Source organism: Mobula hypostoma, chromosome 11 (genome assembly GCF_963921235.1).
Source record: "Mobula hypostoma chromosome 11, sMobHyp1.1, whole genome shotgun sequence".
Taxonomy (NCBI): domain Eukaryota; kingdom Metazoa; phylum Chordata; class Chondrichthyes; order Myliobatiformes; family Myliobatidae; genus Mobula; species Mobula hypostoma.
This window is the reverse complement of record NC_086107.1, coordinates 17,576,927-17,592,809: the sequence shown is the minus strand read 5'-3', so window position 1 is coordinate 17,592,809 and position 15,883 is coordinate 17,576,927. Positions and strand designations below refer to the sequence as shown.

The 15,883-nt window shown below is 40.2% G+C and overlaps 1 protein-coding gene across 12 annotated transcripts in view; it reads right to left on the bottom strand.

Moving 5' to 3' along the window:
- Positions 1–15,883, bottom strand: part of nav2a (neuron navigator 2a) — a 1,052,051-nt gene that overhangs the window by 202,604 nt on the left and 833,564 nt on the right. For all 12 annotated transcript variants that reach the window (XM_063061719.1, XM_063061711.1, XM_063061712.1 and 9 more), the window contains one exon: positions 10,881–11,003. In XM_063061719.1, the coding sequence (XP_062917789.1) occupies positions 10,881–11,003 (123 nt within the window). The remainder of the gene's footprint in view (positions 1–10,880; positions 11,004–15,883) is intronic.

Sequence of the window (15,883 nt, the reverse complement as noted above, 5' to 3'; positions counted from 1 at the left end):
AAAATAGAAGTTCTGAATGAAGTCTGGAAGGTAAGAATGAACCAAGTGGCTTCCTCAGTTAGAAACCTGACCATCCATAATAGGAATAGGAAAGACAAAATCTAGATTGCATTTTAATAAACACATTGACTATCAGTCAGTCTAATAAAGAAATATAATCTTAAAAGAACCAAACCTTGGAATAAGACCATAAGATATAGGAGCAGAATTAGGACATTTGGCCCATCGTGTCTGCTCCGCCATTGCATCATAGCCAATCCAATTTTCTTCTCAGGCCCTATCTCCTGCCTTCTCCCCGCATCTCTATATGCCCTGACCAATCAAAAATCTATAAACCTCTGCCTTAAATATGCTTAAAGACTTGGCCTCCACAGCTGCCTGTGGCAACAAATTCCACAGATTCACCACTCTCTGGCTAAAGAAATTCCTCCTCATCTCCATTCTGAAAGGACACCCCTCTATTCTGAGTGAGGTAATGTTCATGCGTTTAATGTCTATTCAGAAATCAGATGGCAGGGGGGAAAAACATGTTCCTGAATCATTGTGTTGTGTACCTTCAAGCTTCTGTACCTCCTTCCTGATGGTAGCAATGAGAAGTGAGCATATCCTGGGAGGTGGGGGGTCCTTAACGATGGATGCCACCTTTCCGAGGCACTGCTTCTTGAAGATGCTTTGAAAACTATGGAGGCTAGTACCCATGACGGAACTGACTAATTTTACAATTGTCTACAGCGTCCTTCGATCTTGTGCAGTAGCCACCCCACCCCCCACACCAGACGGTGATGCAGCCATTCAGAATGTTCTCCACTGTACATCAGTAGAAATTTTTGTGAGTGGTCTAGGTGACACACCAAATCTTCTCAGTAGCGATGAAGGATTGGGGTACTATTTGTATGTCACATGGCACATCATTTGGATGGGGCCTGCATACACTAGTGATCCCATTCATTTGGTGCCTGTGTTCTCTGTGGTGACTGATATCGCAGATTTGGGAGGTACTGTTAGTATAGTCGCAATGAGCAACTACAATACATTTTGTAGATTGTACACAGCAGATACATAGTGCTGATAGTTAAGGGTGGTGACTGATGGTCTGTCAGTCATTAGCTGCTTCTTTGTCTTGAGCTTATTAATGTACAAAATTACATTATTTATTGCAATATAGTATGGAATAGGCCCTTGCAGCCTCGTCTAGCAACACCCGATTTAACACTTGCCTAATCACTGGACAAGTTACATTGACCAATCAACCTATTGACTGGTATGTCTTTGGATTGAGAAAGGAAGCCCACACAGTCACAGGGAGAACATACAAACTCCTTACAGACAGTGGCAGGATCACTCAGGTAATTTAAAACTATTTGGATCTCTGCCCCAAAGACTTGTTACGGAATTTGCATTACTTTACTATGCCAGCAAGAAGACTGTTCAGGTTTGCCAAGCCCTGTTAAATGCTTTCAAAGATATTCCTACAATGTAAAAAGAATGGGAGGAAAGGACCTCAGACAAGAAACACACTCAACAATGTATATTAACAGGAAACAATGATCTTTCAGTGATGGGTGCAGTGAATTCCTTGTTGGGGCTCTATAATAGAAACCTAACACAAGGCTGAAAAATCGTTCCACATTGCTTCTTGTTGTTTCTCCAATCTAATTGATCCTATCTTTATATCTCTTATCTAAAGTAAACATAATCTGTATGGAAATTTATAAAAATTGGTTTCCCTTAAGTCTTTTTCATTCTGTCACAAATGAAACATGTTTGAAACTGTCTGAAAACTTAAGTTATGGGGGGTAAAACAGTATTTCTGGAAATGGTTGGAGGCAAAAAGTAGCATTTCCTTTGATGGGTTGGATTATAAATGCAGTGATGAGTGTGGTGATTGGGAAGGATAAGCCCCAAGCTCCCTCACCAATATGTTACATTAAATGATCTTGCTCAGGGCAAGGTCCAGGGGACACAAATGGTTTAACTGTTCAATGACTATCCTGTGATCACAGCCTCCAATGCAATGGTAAGTCCCCATTTTCTGCTTCTACAATAGAAAATTACTAAAATCTTTGAAAGGATGTATAGGCACTGTCAAGGAAACTTGCATTGGTGCAATATTCTTGTGGATAAAACAGATGCAGATATAAGCATTTATGTAATTGTAAACAACCATCACCTCAAAATTCACTCCTGAGTATAATTAAATATGCTACAAAATATTGAAAGCCCTTAAAATTTTGGTTCTGAAACCGATTTGCACTGACTTCAAAGAAACTGGACTTTGTAGGGTGGGCAATAACTGTATGATCATAATTTATGTAGTTATGCACATATTATTCTATTTTAAATTCATTATTACATAATTCTTTATTCTGAATAATGGTTGAATGTTCTCATTTTTCGTTGCATGAATAGCCCACTCGCAGTAATTTCCTAACATATGTAAATGTATATGGCAAAAAAGTTAATCCTTGATCCTCAAATTGACAGAGAACATGCTTACAGCAACAGACTAGGAATAAGTTGAGACAGGTATGTAAATAAATTCTTTTGTATATCTTCTTTGTCCAACTGCCAGTATTTTAAGTTATGGTTAGTTACCTTGACATTTTTCCTTAGCACACTTTCCTGTACATTCCCTCTGTTCTATCCAACCTTCTCCCTCTTTGCAAGTTAAAACATACAGTTTCTCACTTTTAAAGTTCAGATGAGAAGTCACTGACTGGAAACAGTGACTGATTCACCCTTCGTGGATGCTGTCTGAATTGCTGAGTGGTTGTGGCATTTTCTGTTCTATCATGTAATTAAGCTCCGCTGTTGAAGCAAAACCTGTTTGACAAAAACTACTGTAAGGGGGTTTAAGCAACACACATAAAAGTTGCTGGTGAACGCAGCAGGCCAGGCAGCAGCTCTAGGAAGAGGTGCAGTCGACGTTTCAGGCCGAGACCCGTCGTTTCGTCTCTTATGTTACTGTGTAGGCTAATTAAAATGCTTCTTTGTTATGTTATACTTGGGAATGCTTCTTTGTTATGTTAAACGCTGAGAAAATCCTTCCCGTTAGCAGTTTGTTGAATCACATTACTGATAAGAAGATGTTATGAACCAATTGGGATAGTTGTTATGTTTTTGGTGTATTTGAAGATACTGTATGCACGGGGTTTTAGGGGAGAAGGCGGGAGAGAGGGACAGAGGATGAACCAGGTGCTGTGATGTCCGCTAACGGGGTCGGACCCCGAGGGGCACGTTCAGCAAGGAGAGGAGACGGACTCGTGTAGAGCGTCTGGTCGACCACCATTGTTGGTCCCAGGCGGCCGGTCCAGGTGGTCCAAGGGGTCGAAGGAAGAAGAAGAAGGGTCTTGAGCTCCAACTTCTTTGTGCACAAAGAGATTGAACTTTGATAAGTGTGGCGCCTTTTATTTTCCTTTTATATTTTATTCTCTATTAATTATATAGATCCAGTAATATCTATAACTGTAAATCATTTAATCGTATCTGGTGTATTGTCTGTTATTTGGGCGGGGTGGGGTACATCAAACAGCATCCACACAAACTAATTACCCAGTTTAGCAGGGCCGAGGGCTGTTTCCCTAGACGACAGCGAGCTGAGCGACCCTGAGGGTGGCCAGAGGGGCTACACTACTTCCAAATCTCTTACTAGCTCTTCTTTCAGTTAGTCCTGATGAAGGGTCTCGGCCTGAAACATCGACTGTACCTCTTCCTATGGATGCTGCCTGGCCTGCTGCGTTCACCAGCAACTTTTATGTGTGTTGCTAGTACATTTAATACAGGTTTACCTAACAATATATCAAATGTTCACATGCAAATAAAAAGATCTGTAGCATTATAAATGGTCCATCAGAGCAAATTAGTTCTAAGTTTCTGTGCATGTGCATTTCAGCTCCCCCCTTATTTCAGCGGCCACTTTTCAGTTCATGGCAATATAATTAATATTAATTAAGAAATAGTCCTTGGACACCAACTGAAACAATGCAACTACAGAATTAACATGAATATCAAAATAGGATTTGCAATTTGATTAATACAAAGGGAAGGCATTTGCATGCTTGTGAAGGTGCATCAATCAACTTCATCGTTAATGCACCTTGCATGAATCCCACATATGTAAATGAATAAATGCAAAAAAAAGTTGTGAAAGAGAAGTCTTGCCCTACTTTTCCATGGAGTCAGGTTGGAGCCAGTGGTTAGTCATTATGAAACTAAAACATAGACAAGTGCAGCACAGGAACGTCCCTGTTGGCCCAGGGTATCTGTGCCAGCTACAATGCCAAATTTAAACTAATCCCACTGCCTGCGTATTACACATATCTCACCACTCCCAGCAAGTTCATGTGCCTGTCTTTTAAACATCACTATCATATCTGCATATTACAGCTAAATTTGATGTTTAAATTCATCGAACAATTCAACGACTTCAGGAGACAGATCTATGCCTAGAAGTTCATGTCAGGGCTAAATATGCGATGTTGCGACATCGGTATATTTTACTCTGCCGCTCAATTTGGTTCTATGAAACACCTATTGGGAGGATAAGAGGCACATTTTCAAGCAAAACTATAAGCACAGAGTTGAAGAATCCATTTATTTTTACCTTTCATTTTGAAAGGCTCTTCAGTGCCAGTGGTTCGGCAAGAAGATCTGATAGCTCGCTGAAGCACCTTCACCTATTTGGCTACAACGTCAGAAACCAGAAGTGCCCACTGGTGACCACAGGGAACCAGAAGCAGTATTCAGGGCAGTGTTCCCAACACACTCAAAAATCACAGAAACACAAGTTGCGCCATAGCTGATTTGCACTTGAAATTTGGCCTCTCCATTGAAGAGCGTATGAGGAAAATTGGGTGGAAAGATACAACAAAATAAAACAGAAACTTCCAGTGTTTTAAGTTTGCCCAGTGAGGTGCTGAACCACAAAACCAGGACAGTCTCAGGTTCATTTTCCAGCACATGCCAAATGATTAAGGGTCAGGGCCACAGAAGTGACATCACAAACTACCTCCAGTGTCTCAAGGCAAATGCGGATATCTGGATACTCTCATGTAAATGAAAAACTCACGACCCTTACTCAAGCATTCCTAAAATCATGGTGCTTCATCTTGTCCACTTTCTCACCTACTCCCTCGCTGCTGATGTTTCAGGTTCAAACAATGCAGGGTTCCCTTGCCCTGATGTAGAGTTTTTACCTTAAAATTGACCATTCTTTTCCCTGCACCCTCCCGCTCCCACTACCACAGATGCTGTTCAAGCCAACGAGTTCCTACAAAAGTTCGCTATTTATTCCTCCTCTGTTTTGTATTAAAGTATTAACCCCCACACTTAGCAACACATAATATTCTAGAGGAACTCAGCAGGTCAGTCAGTATCAATGGAGGTGAATAGTCAATGTTGTTGACAGGATCTGAGTTATAGGGAACGGTTCAATAAGTGAGGACTTTATTCCCTGGAGCATTGGAGAATGAGGGGAGATTTGATCAAGGTATACAAAACTGTGAGGGGTATAGCTTATTTAAATGCAAGCAGGCTTTATCCAGTGAGATTAGTTGAGACTAGAACTAGGGGTCATAGGTTAAAGGTGAAAGGTAAAATATTAAGAGAAGCCGAGGGGAAACTTCTTCACTCAGAGGGTGGTGCAAGTGTGGAACAAGCTGCCAGTGAAGTGGTAGATGCAGGATGGATTGCAGCAGTGAAGACAAGTTTGGATAAGGCTATGGATGGGAGAATGGTCCAGGTGTGGGTTGGTGGGACTACGCAGAACAATAGTTCAGCACAGACTAGATGGGTCGAAAGGCCTGTTTCTGTACTGTGGTGCTCCATGACGCTATGACATTTTGGCTGGAGATCCTTCAGTTAATTTAGTTTTTGCATCATCTCAAATGCAATAATTCCAGGTGTGCAGCATCCATTACGCCTCCATTATCCAGCATTGAAAGCAAGCATATATGGACCAAACAACAGGAATTCTGCAGATGCTGGAAATTCAAGCAACACACATCAAAGTTGCTGGTGAACGCAGCAGGCCAGGCAGCATCTATAGGAAGAGGCGCAGTCGACGAAACGTCGACTGCGCCTCTTCCTATAGATGCTGCCTGGCCTGCTGCGTTCACCAGCAACTTTGATGTGTGTTGCATATATGGACCAGTATGGTGCAACACTAAAAAAGGGACATGGACTTTGCTTTAAGGGCAGGCTACAGTAAATGACAGTGCTGATTAGAAATTGAAGTTACTTTCATCCCTTCCCCAATGCACCCTGCTGTTTACAATCTCAAATACAGTCAAGGAAGATGTTAATTTCGTAAGATAATTCTGCCTCTGACTAACTACATACTGGATTTTCTTTGTCCTCTGTTACAATGGATCCAGTACAAAGGCTACTGAAAAAAGGAATGCAAAAATGAAGCAAATTTATTTTTGATTTAAAGCGAAAGCTTTGGACCATGAGTCATGGTTTTCATGATAAACTTCAGAATAGTGTAAAAGCAGTGTAAAATAGTGTAAAAACTTTATCGAAAACCTCTTGTACCTAATAACGCAGACACGAGGAAACCTGCAGATGCTGGAAATTTATGTGTTGCTTGTACCTAATAAACTGGTCAGTGAGTATATGTTTGTGGTCTTCTATTACTGTAGCTCATCCACTTCAAGGTTTGATGTATTGTGCGTTCAGAGGTGCTCTTCTGCACACCACTGTTGTAACACAGTTACTTGAGTTACTGTCGCCTTCCTGTCATCTTGAAGTAGAGTGGCCATTTTCCTCTGGCCGCTCTCATTAACAATTTGTTTCACTGACAGAACTACCACTCACTGGATGATTTTTTTTGATTCTCACACCATTCGCTGTAAACTCTAGAGCCTGTTGTGTGTGAAAATTTCAGGAGATCAGCAGTTTCTGAGATACTCAAACCACTCTGTCTGGCACCAACAATCATCCCATGATCAAAGTCACTTACATCATATTTCTTCCCCATTCTAATGTTTGGTCTGAGCATCGTCTGAACCTCTTGACCATATCTGCATGCTTTTATGAATTGGGTTGCCAGCAAATGATTGGCTGATTTGATATTTGCATTGATGAGCAGGTGTTCCTAATAAAGTGGCCACTGAGTGTAGTTAGTGAAATTCCTTAGAAAAGTTACCGTGGTTTAGGTCTGACCATGGGATTAAAGAAACTATGGGGAAGAACATGACATTTCAGAAACTAAACGGTAATTTTCAAAATTTTCAGTTCAAATACCAACTTCAGAATAAAGCTCTTTTTCAAAGGTTCTGTTTAAAGTTACTGCATTTCACTGTAATCTCACTAACGTACAACTAGCAGGAGTCTGGTTTCTTCATAATCCTTTAATTTTGAAGCTGACAATCCTGAGGTTATCAAGCTGACTACTTATTATGTAGAGAATGAAGTGCAGATTTGAAGTAGGCGCATCCAGAAAATAATTAGTTAAGAAAACAATCTACATTTCCCACATTGCTAGAGTCACTGTTTTACTCCAGATATTTTCAAAAGAGATTTGTTATGGAATAGTTTCAAGTTCTTAACATCTGTCCTATTTCACCCCCCACCTCATGTCCCATCTGAATCCACCCTAAGCACTAGTTACATGGTAGGCAATGGATCAGTGCTTCTGGTAAGTCTATCTTCAGTACCGGAGCACAGAAGCATGACTGATACCCTGCGCAAAGTTTTAGCTACCATACCCCCACAGGCTTTCACGGAATAGGGCCTTTGCACATGAGCTACCATCTGAACACTGAGACACATTTGACTGCCAAGCAAAACACTTGGCACTGCATTCAACACACTATTGCAAGCATTTAAGCCAAATATTGGAAGCTAATGGGGGAAGTGACAACCACCCTAGTTCCTTCAAATGGTATCATGCAAGCACTTTTCAAAACAGATGAACAATGAGCTGTAGTTAGTAGGGTTCCTGGAGTATTGTGTCCTTTTCTTAAATTATCTGCCTCACTGCTTATATAAAGGTCAGCCAGCGTGGTATGGTCAGGAAGTCCAATTTGGGATGTTCTGCTCAAAGAGCAGATTTACCAGTAACCCATATAAAAGAAAACACTCTGGTGCATTGTCAAACCATGAAACATAATGATACAATAATGATACCCTGGACATAAACCGAGTCCTCTTTGGCAGTCACAGTCAACATTTTTGGGACTAGTTATCGGATGATATTTTGGGCTAGAGGCCTCTGATGGATTTCACCTGCTTTGCCAAGAGTACCAGCCTCTCATTAGCACAATCGCTGGTGTCGGGTCAGAGATAATCGCTGATATGTGTGCCTGCTTTAAGTTAAGATTCATTGAGGAGGCTGCTACTACTGACTGAGTTAGCTAGTAGAGTCATGGAATCATAGAGAAGTACAGCACAGAAACAGGCCCTTTGGCCCATCTAGTCCATGCCAAAACCATTTAAACTGCCTACTCCCATCGAACTGCACCAAGACTATAGCCCTCTATACTCCTACTATCCATGTATCTATACAAACTTCTCTTAAATGTTCAAATCAAGTTTGCATGCACCACTTGTGCTGGCAGCTCATTCCACACTCTCACAACCCTCTAAGTGAAGAAGTTTCCCCTCATGTTCCCCTTAAACTTTTCACCTTTCACTCTTAACCCATGATGTCTGGTTGTAATCCCACCCAACCTCAGTGTAAAAAGCCTGCTTGCATTTACCCTATCTATACCCCTCATAATTCTGCATATCTCAATCAAATTTCCTCTCAATCTTCTATGTCCCAAGAAATAAAGTCCCAACCCATTCAATCTTTCCTTATAACTCAGGTCTTCCATACTCAGCAACATCCTTGTAAATTTTCTCTGTACTCTTTCAAGCTTATTTACATATTTCCTGCAGATAGGTGACCAAATCTAAAGCACAGATCAAATATTAGATATTAGCAACTTCTACTTCAGTTAGTATCCAAAGGGTAGACCCGTATCCTCTTGTGTGTGTATTAAATATGCTATGAAATTATAATGGAACCATATTTCAGAAAAGTAACTAAACATGCATGGGAGAATCAAATGTTATTTTCTTTCCATCATTTTTCTGAAATATTCCCAGTTGCTTGTTTAAACTTCAGAACAGAGAAGGCAAATTTACAGGTTTGGCCTTGCAATAGCCATTTTATCAGCTAAAACACTTGTATTAACTAAGCAAGCTGTAAACAAAATGAATTCATCACTGCGCAGTGCAGAAATAATACTGTTGAGAATTACAACCACAATTCCTTTGATGACAAATTTTAAAATGAGAAGCTTCAAAGTTCTTTTAGTCGTCCATCTAAACAGTGGAAAATTTGCACAACATTCACAGGGGCAAATAAAGAGCATCATCAAACTATAGGATGAATGTTCTAGTACTGGGTTCCTCTTCGGAGGAACCATTCAAATCACAAGGTCAACAGTTACTTTCGTAAGTGCAGAGTCAGGGCACTGTGAATAGTTCTGGTCATTATACAGGAAGGATATGGCAGCATTATGAATGGCGTAGAGATTAACAAGGATTTTGCTGGAGTTGGAGAATTATAATTATGAAGAAAAATTGTTTTCTTTGGAACTAAAAGAGCTGAGCAGAGACTTAATTAAGGTGTATTGAAGTTGAAGAGGTCAATAGAGAGTGGACAGGAAGGACCTATTATTTCATTTAGAACAAATGAACCACATTAAAATGCTGTGCTTATTTTATTCTCAAACAATTTTCAGTTTAATATAGTTTGGTTTTTGATTTTGACCACAAAGATATCCATCTTTTGTCATTTTGTCCTTTAACTCTGGAAGGTATTTAAAGCAAAGGATTATCCCCCAGATGTCTTGTTTACTTTGGCAACAGAAACATGAAGAAGTTCCAATATTTACTTGAATCCATCTGATTTTGCGTGGAATGCTAATGCACAGCTGAAACAATAAATGACAATAATAGTTTTAGAAATGTTTACAGCACCTTGCAAAAACTATTGAGGAGTTACAATGTTGGAAAAGTCTAAACCCAAACATAAGACAAATATGTAAATTTATAGTTTCAAATCTGTTTTGCCTCAAAGGAAGTCCTTTCAGATTTTTTTGAAAGTGAGCCATGCTTTGCATCACATTGTGATAGAGTAAAGGGGTTCTCAAGTAAAGGGTCTTTATCTTCCATTCTGTCTCCACGTATAAAGAATACCTGGTAAATTCTATCCTTTGAAATTCGCTTATCAGCTGTCTTTATATTATTCTACACCGCTGGCTCTTGATTCCCAGGTGCAAGATAAATTCATTAGATTACATACGAACAAAAGACAGGAAGCGTTGCTTCCAGATTCAACATTCCTCGTTATTATCTGCCGATCCAGCCCCACAGTTCCATTGACAGTTTTTTCTTAACAGTGGCATTGTAATCTGAATTTCGGATGCTTTGGTCATCCTGACATACGCCTTGTTTACTATGATCAAACCAATGCATTCATCAAGCACCCTGGACAAATGCTATACCTGTCAGTGCTTTGGATTGAAAATCATTTTACAGCAGAGAACATTCAGTTGGAATCTTAAAAGGCAATTTAGCCCCCCTGTCTGAAAACTGGACAACACGTGATGTGAACAGACTTGGACTTTTCAACCCATTTAGTCTGTCAGATCATTCAATCACACCATGGCTATTCAGTATTTCAGTTCCATTCACCTTTGAGCAATATAAAGAACAAAGGCAGCTGCAGAACAAAAGTCAGGGCAAACCAAAATGGCAAAATTAGTCACAAGAAAGGTGATAAAGATTTTCTACTTCCACAAAATTAGGGGGAAAATATTTTAAAACCATGGTATCTTCAAGCAACTTTTATAGCTGTGGACAATAGTACTTCTCAAGATTCCTACCTGTCTGCGTCACCCAGGCCTATGGATGTATTTCGCTGGACATTTTCTCGCACGGCAGCCATTCCATCCGGCAAGCGGTTAAGTCGACGAGTATAGAGTCCCAACCCACCATCTGTCAAGTATCTGGAACAAAAAAAAAGGAACACGTCTTCAGCTGTGATGAACTGCAAAAGTGAAATTTGTCCCTTGGAATAAGATCTTAGCATTCTGGGAGCAGCATACATTGGCAGGGCTCCACATTCAGCTTACTTCCAAGTGATCGGAGGCACATGGCTTTGTACATCTGGTGTAGTTTTCTTGGAAATTATGACCGCAATGTCTTCAACGAAAATTTATGGCACAAACATGTTTCTAGGCAGTGGTGCAATGATGCTATACCACCAGTATTACACAGTTAATCAAGAGGTTACGAGGAATAAGAGGAACCTCTGAAAATACAGTTGTGGACCCTGTGCACCTTTCAAGATGTATTATGTCCTCTTCACCTCCATATACCAGTTGGAAGCAAGATAAGTGCAGCAAATCATTCTCCCTGAGATTGCAAAACAATGCATTTATCTTCAATCGCTTTGTTTATCAATTATTTGGTTAGCCCCTTCTGAAAACACTTCAAATACCTGAGATACATTACTGTTTAACTGACTAAACTCTTGCAGAGTGTAGCTGTTCCATTCACTCCTGTTTTCACATTGAGTACCTTTCCAAGTCTTTTAATGAACACAACTGATTCAGTATCTTTTTCCCATTTTTATTTGCTATTCTGCAGTTTGTTCTTAAGTGCTGATCTCCATTTTCATTCTCCTTCCATAATCTGTACCGTCCTAGCTATATCTGCAAAACTCTGTCTCTGGGTCCGAGCTCTGAACAACAGTTCTTTTAACAAGACTATTACATTTGAGAAACATCATGAGCCAATCAACTTCAGAATTGGATGCCTCATACAAGAGTTCCACTTCACAAATGGCAGACTAAAAATGCAACAAGTGACAGATATTCTATCTCACATTTTTAGTCAATGATGGCTTGCAGAATTGGATCAAAACAAAATCCCTCCCAAGTTCATCATAATAGGAGAGCAAAATAGGTCATGGCAGCCACGTTGACGCCAATGGAGCATAAGCAGGGTGGTGTTTTCATCAAACTCCTCTAGCACTCCATTTGGAAGAATATTTGTATACCCTACTCCCAAAGTATGTGTATAGAGGGTTGTGAACAAGCCCTTCCATGGGCTCATTGTTCAGTAAGATGTGCAAAAATGTTACACAGTTGAATCTGGCAGCCTAATAAAGCCAGTGAATAGCTAGGTTCTCCTAAAGTAATGGAAACAGAGTGCTATTTGTAATCTATGAAGGTAAGTTGGACTTTGCTTTTGCAGGCCAGTTCAAAACAAGCTGAAGCATTAAATCTTATTGAGACAACATTTAACAAAGAAGCTAGCTGGAATTTCCAGAGGAATTCCACCACAAACTTGTGGGAAGGAGCTACCTCATAGCTGCATGTCCATCTCCATTAACATTAGTATATTCAATGAGATCCAGGTGTGAAACAATCCCCAGATTTCTTTGCCATAGGACAGTCGACTTGACAGGCCACAAGCCATGAGCCAGGGACAGCCTCCTGCTGCGGCATGAAGGAATTTTCAAATAATATTATAAATATAGAAAACTGATGAAATAGATAATCCTGCAAATAGATTGCATTAGCCCACGTGGCTTGTCCAACATGAAGTAATACCACCATCTCCATGGTAACCTTGAAATTCTAGAAACATGTCAGCATTCCTTAACTCCAACATTGCTAGAGCACAAATGATGATAAATCCCTCACTTTCACATAGCTTGATTATCTTTGGAATGTTACTTCCTTATTAGGATGCAGGTATTCAATATTCCCAATGCTTCTAGGCAAAATTCCCACCACACATCAATGCAATTCAGCAGAAGAACAATATTACTTTCAAGTTTACTTTTCATTCCAGAAATATTAATTCTATGATATGCTGCAGAAATGCATAAAACATGATGCAATTTCCATTTATGCTCTTATTTATCATGCAACAGAATATTCATTATCTTTTAGGAAACAAAAAAAAGACTTGTTTGTAAACAAAGTTCAAAGTTGAAAGTAAATGTATTACCTTCATACTGTACAACCCTGAGATTTGTTTTACTAAGTATTGCGGACATACTCTGTAAATCCAACAGCCATAACAGAATCAATGAAAGATTCATTTCATTATCGGGCCTGATAATATACCAGGTTGGGTTATGAAAGACTGCACAGCCCAGCTGACAGATATATTCAACATTTCTCTGGAACAATCCATTGTCCACTTAGTTTTCAAGGTTTTCGGTTTCCAGTGCCAAAGAAGGCAACAGTGACCTGCCTTAATGACTATCGGCTGGTGACATCAACATCAACCATTATGAAATGCTCAAATCGATCTGCTGATGACATAACAGCCTCTGCCCTCCACTGTCCTATCCCACCTGGAAAATGGGGTCTCAAACACCAGACTACTGCTTATACAGCAACACACACAAAATGCTGGAGGAACTCAGCAGGCCAGGCAGCATCTATGGGAAAAAGTACAGTCAACGTTTCGGGCCGAAACCCTCTTGTTACTTTTTATAGACTTCAGTTCGGCATTCAACACCGGTGACACTTGCGGGAAAACTGCCCTCGCTGGCTCTCAACATCTCCCTCTGCAACTGGATACTAGACTTAACAGTAAGGCCACAGTCAGTCCGTGTGAGCAGCAACGTCTCTAGTCCCATCATGCTAAAGACTGTCTTCCCCCAAGGCTGTGTGCTCAGCCCACTGCTGTTCACGCTGCTGATGGATGACTGTGTTGCAGGATCCAGCTCAAACCGTACCATCAAGTTTGCGGATGACTCAACAGCGGTTGGCCTTACCAAAAACAATGACGAGACAGGGTATAGAGAGGAAGTGGAGAAGCTGGTGGATTGGTGTGAGAAGAACAACCTAGGCCTGAACATGGAGAAGATAAAGGAAATCATTGTGGACTTCAGGAAAGTGCAGACAAACCATCCCCCTTTGCAAATACATTGCTCTTCCCTAGAGAGTTAAGTGCGCCAAGTTCCTCGGAGTTCACATCATGGATGACCTTACCTGGTCCCTTAATATCACCTCCCTGAATAAGAAGGCACAGCAGTGCCTCCACTTCCCAAGAAGACTGAGGCAAGCAAGGCTCCTCCCCACTCGCGCCCCCATCTTAACTGCATTTTACAGGAGCACTATTGAGAGCATCCTGACAAAGTTGCATGTCCGTCTGGTATGGGAGCAGTCAAGCATCAGACCAGAAGTCCCTACAAAGACTGTGAGACCATCTGAGAGGATCATAGGGGTCTCCCTACCATCCATCAGGGACATTTTTCAGGAGCGCTGCGTGCGCAGGGCTTTTAGTATTATTAAAGATCCCAACCATCCATCCAACATCCTCTTTGACTTTCTATCATCAGGTAGGAGACTCCGATGCATAAAAACAAGAACGGTCAGGATGAGAAACAGTTTCTTCCCCCAGTCCATTAGGCTTCTTAACTACCTGCCACATCATATTTGAAGTGTCACTGGTTAATCTATTCTATACCTTACAATATTTAATACTAATGCACTTTAGTGTTATATATGTGTGATTCTTCATAAATTATTGTGTGTTATGTGTACTAGTGTGCTTTACACCCTGGTTTGGAGAACTGTCCCATTTCTCTATACGTCATGTGCTTATATACATGTATATAGTTAAATGACAATAAATGACTTGAATGCACACAAGACGGACAAACAACCAATGTGTAAAAGACAACAAACTGCAAATCCATAAAAGAAAATAATAATAAGAAGAAATAAGTAAGCAATAAATATCGAGAACATGAGATGAAGTGTCCTTGAAAGCGAGTCCATCGGTTGTGGGAACAGTTCACTGAGAGAAAAAAAAATTATTTGTTTCAAAAATGTCCCTAGTTCTTCAGCTCATCTTCTGCTCTGCTGCATGGAGTTATCTCTTATTTAAATACTAGGTTTATGCTACTGTTTAAGTTCCATATTCACCTCCTTCTGTTCCATTTCAACTACTTATCAGTCACAGAAGCAGAAAAAAATAAAATGACCAGGAATTTGTTTACCCCTTTTTGACCAGAACACAATCAATCTTCCAACATCGTCCTTCACGTTGTGACACTGTATATATATCCAAGTAATTATCTGCCTCTACTGCTCTTCCAGGCAGCTGCGCCAAACCTTGACTGTGCTGTCAGTGAACAAGCATTACCTCTTATTACTTCTCACCTTTCAAACTTTTACATTAAATATAATCCCCCTGATTTTAACACCTTTGCTAAGGGAGAAAATGTCTATTCTGTTTTTCACCTGTGGGTCCCATAATTTTATATTCTTCAATTATGTCTCCCTTTACTCCAAGGTCTTTGTTTCCCTCTCACTTCATTTATTGTTTCTTCCTTTGCCTTGTTCTATCTTCTCAAATGTTTTATCTTAGACTTCTCCAGACTATATTTCATTTACCACTTTACTGCCCATCTGAACAGACCACCTATGTCCCCTGTCATCCAAAGTTTTCCTTTTCACTGTGAACAACATGGCCAATTATTTTGTATCACCTGCAATCTTAGTTATCATGTCTCCAACCATTATATCTAAATCATTAATTTTTCCAAAAAAGAAAAGGGGATTAAGTACTAAAGCTTTTGGAATATAACAGGCAATGGCCTGCCAATTATAAATACACCTGTCAATCATCACCCTCTACTTGCACCACTGAGCTAATTTTGGATCCAATTTGCCAGCCATCTTTGGATCCCAGGTACTTTCTCTTTCTCAGCAGTGTGCTGTAAACTGCTGGTTAATGGCCTTGCTGAAATCCATGTAAGCTGTATCAAACATCTTGTCATCAAAACACCTTGTTATCTCCTTAGAAAAAAAATCAATCATGTTATCAGACATGACTCGTCTAATTAGATGCTCAT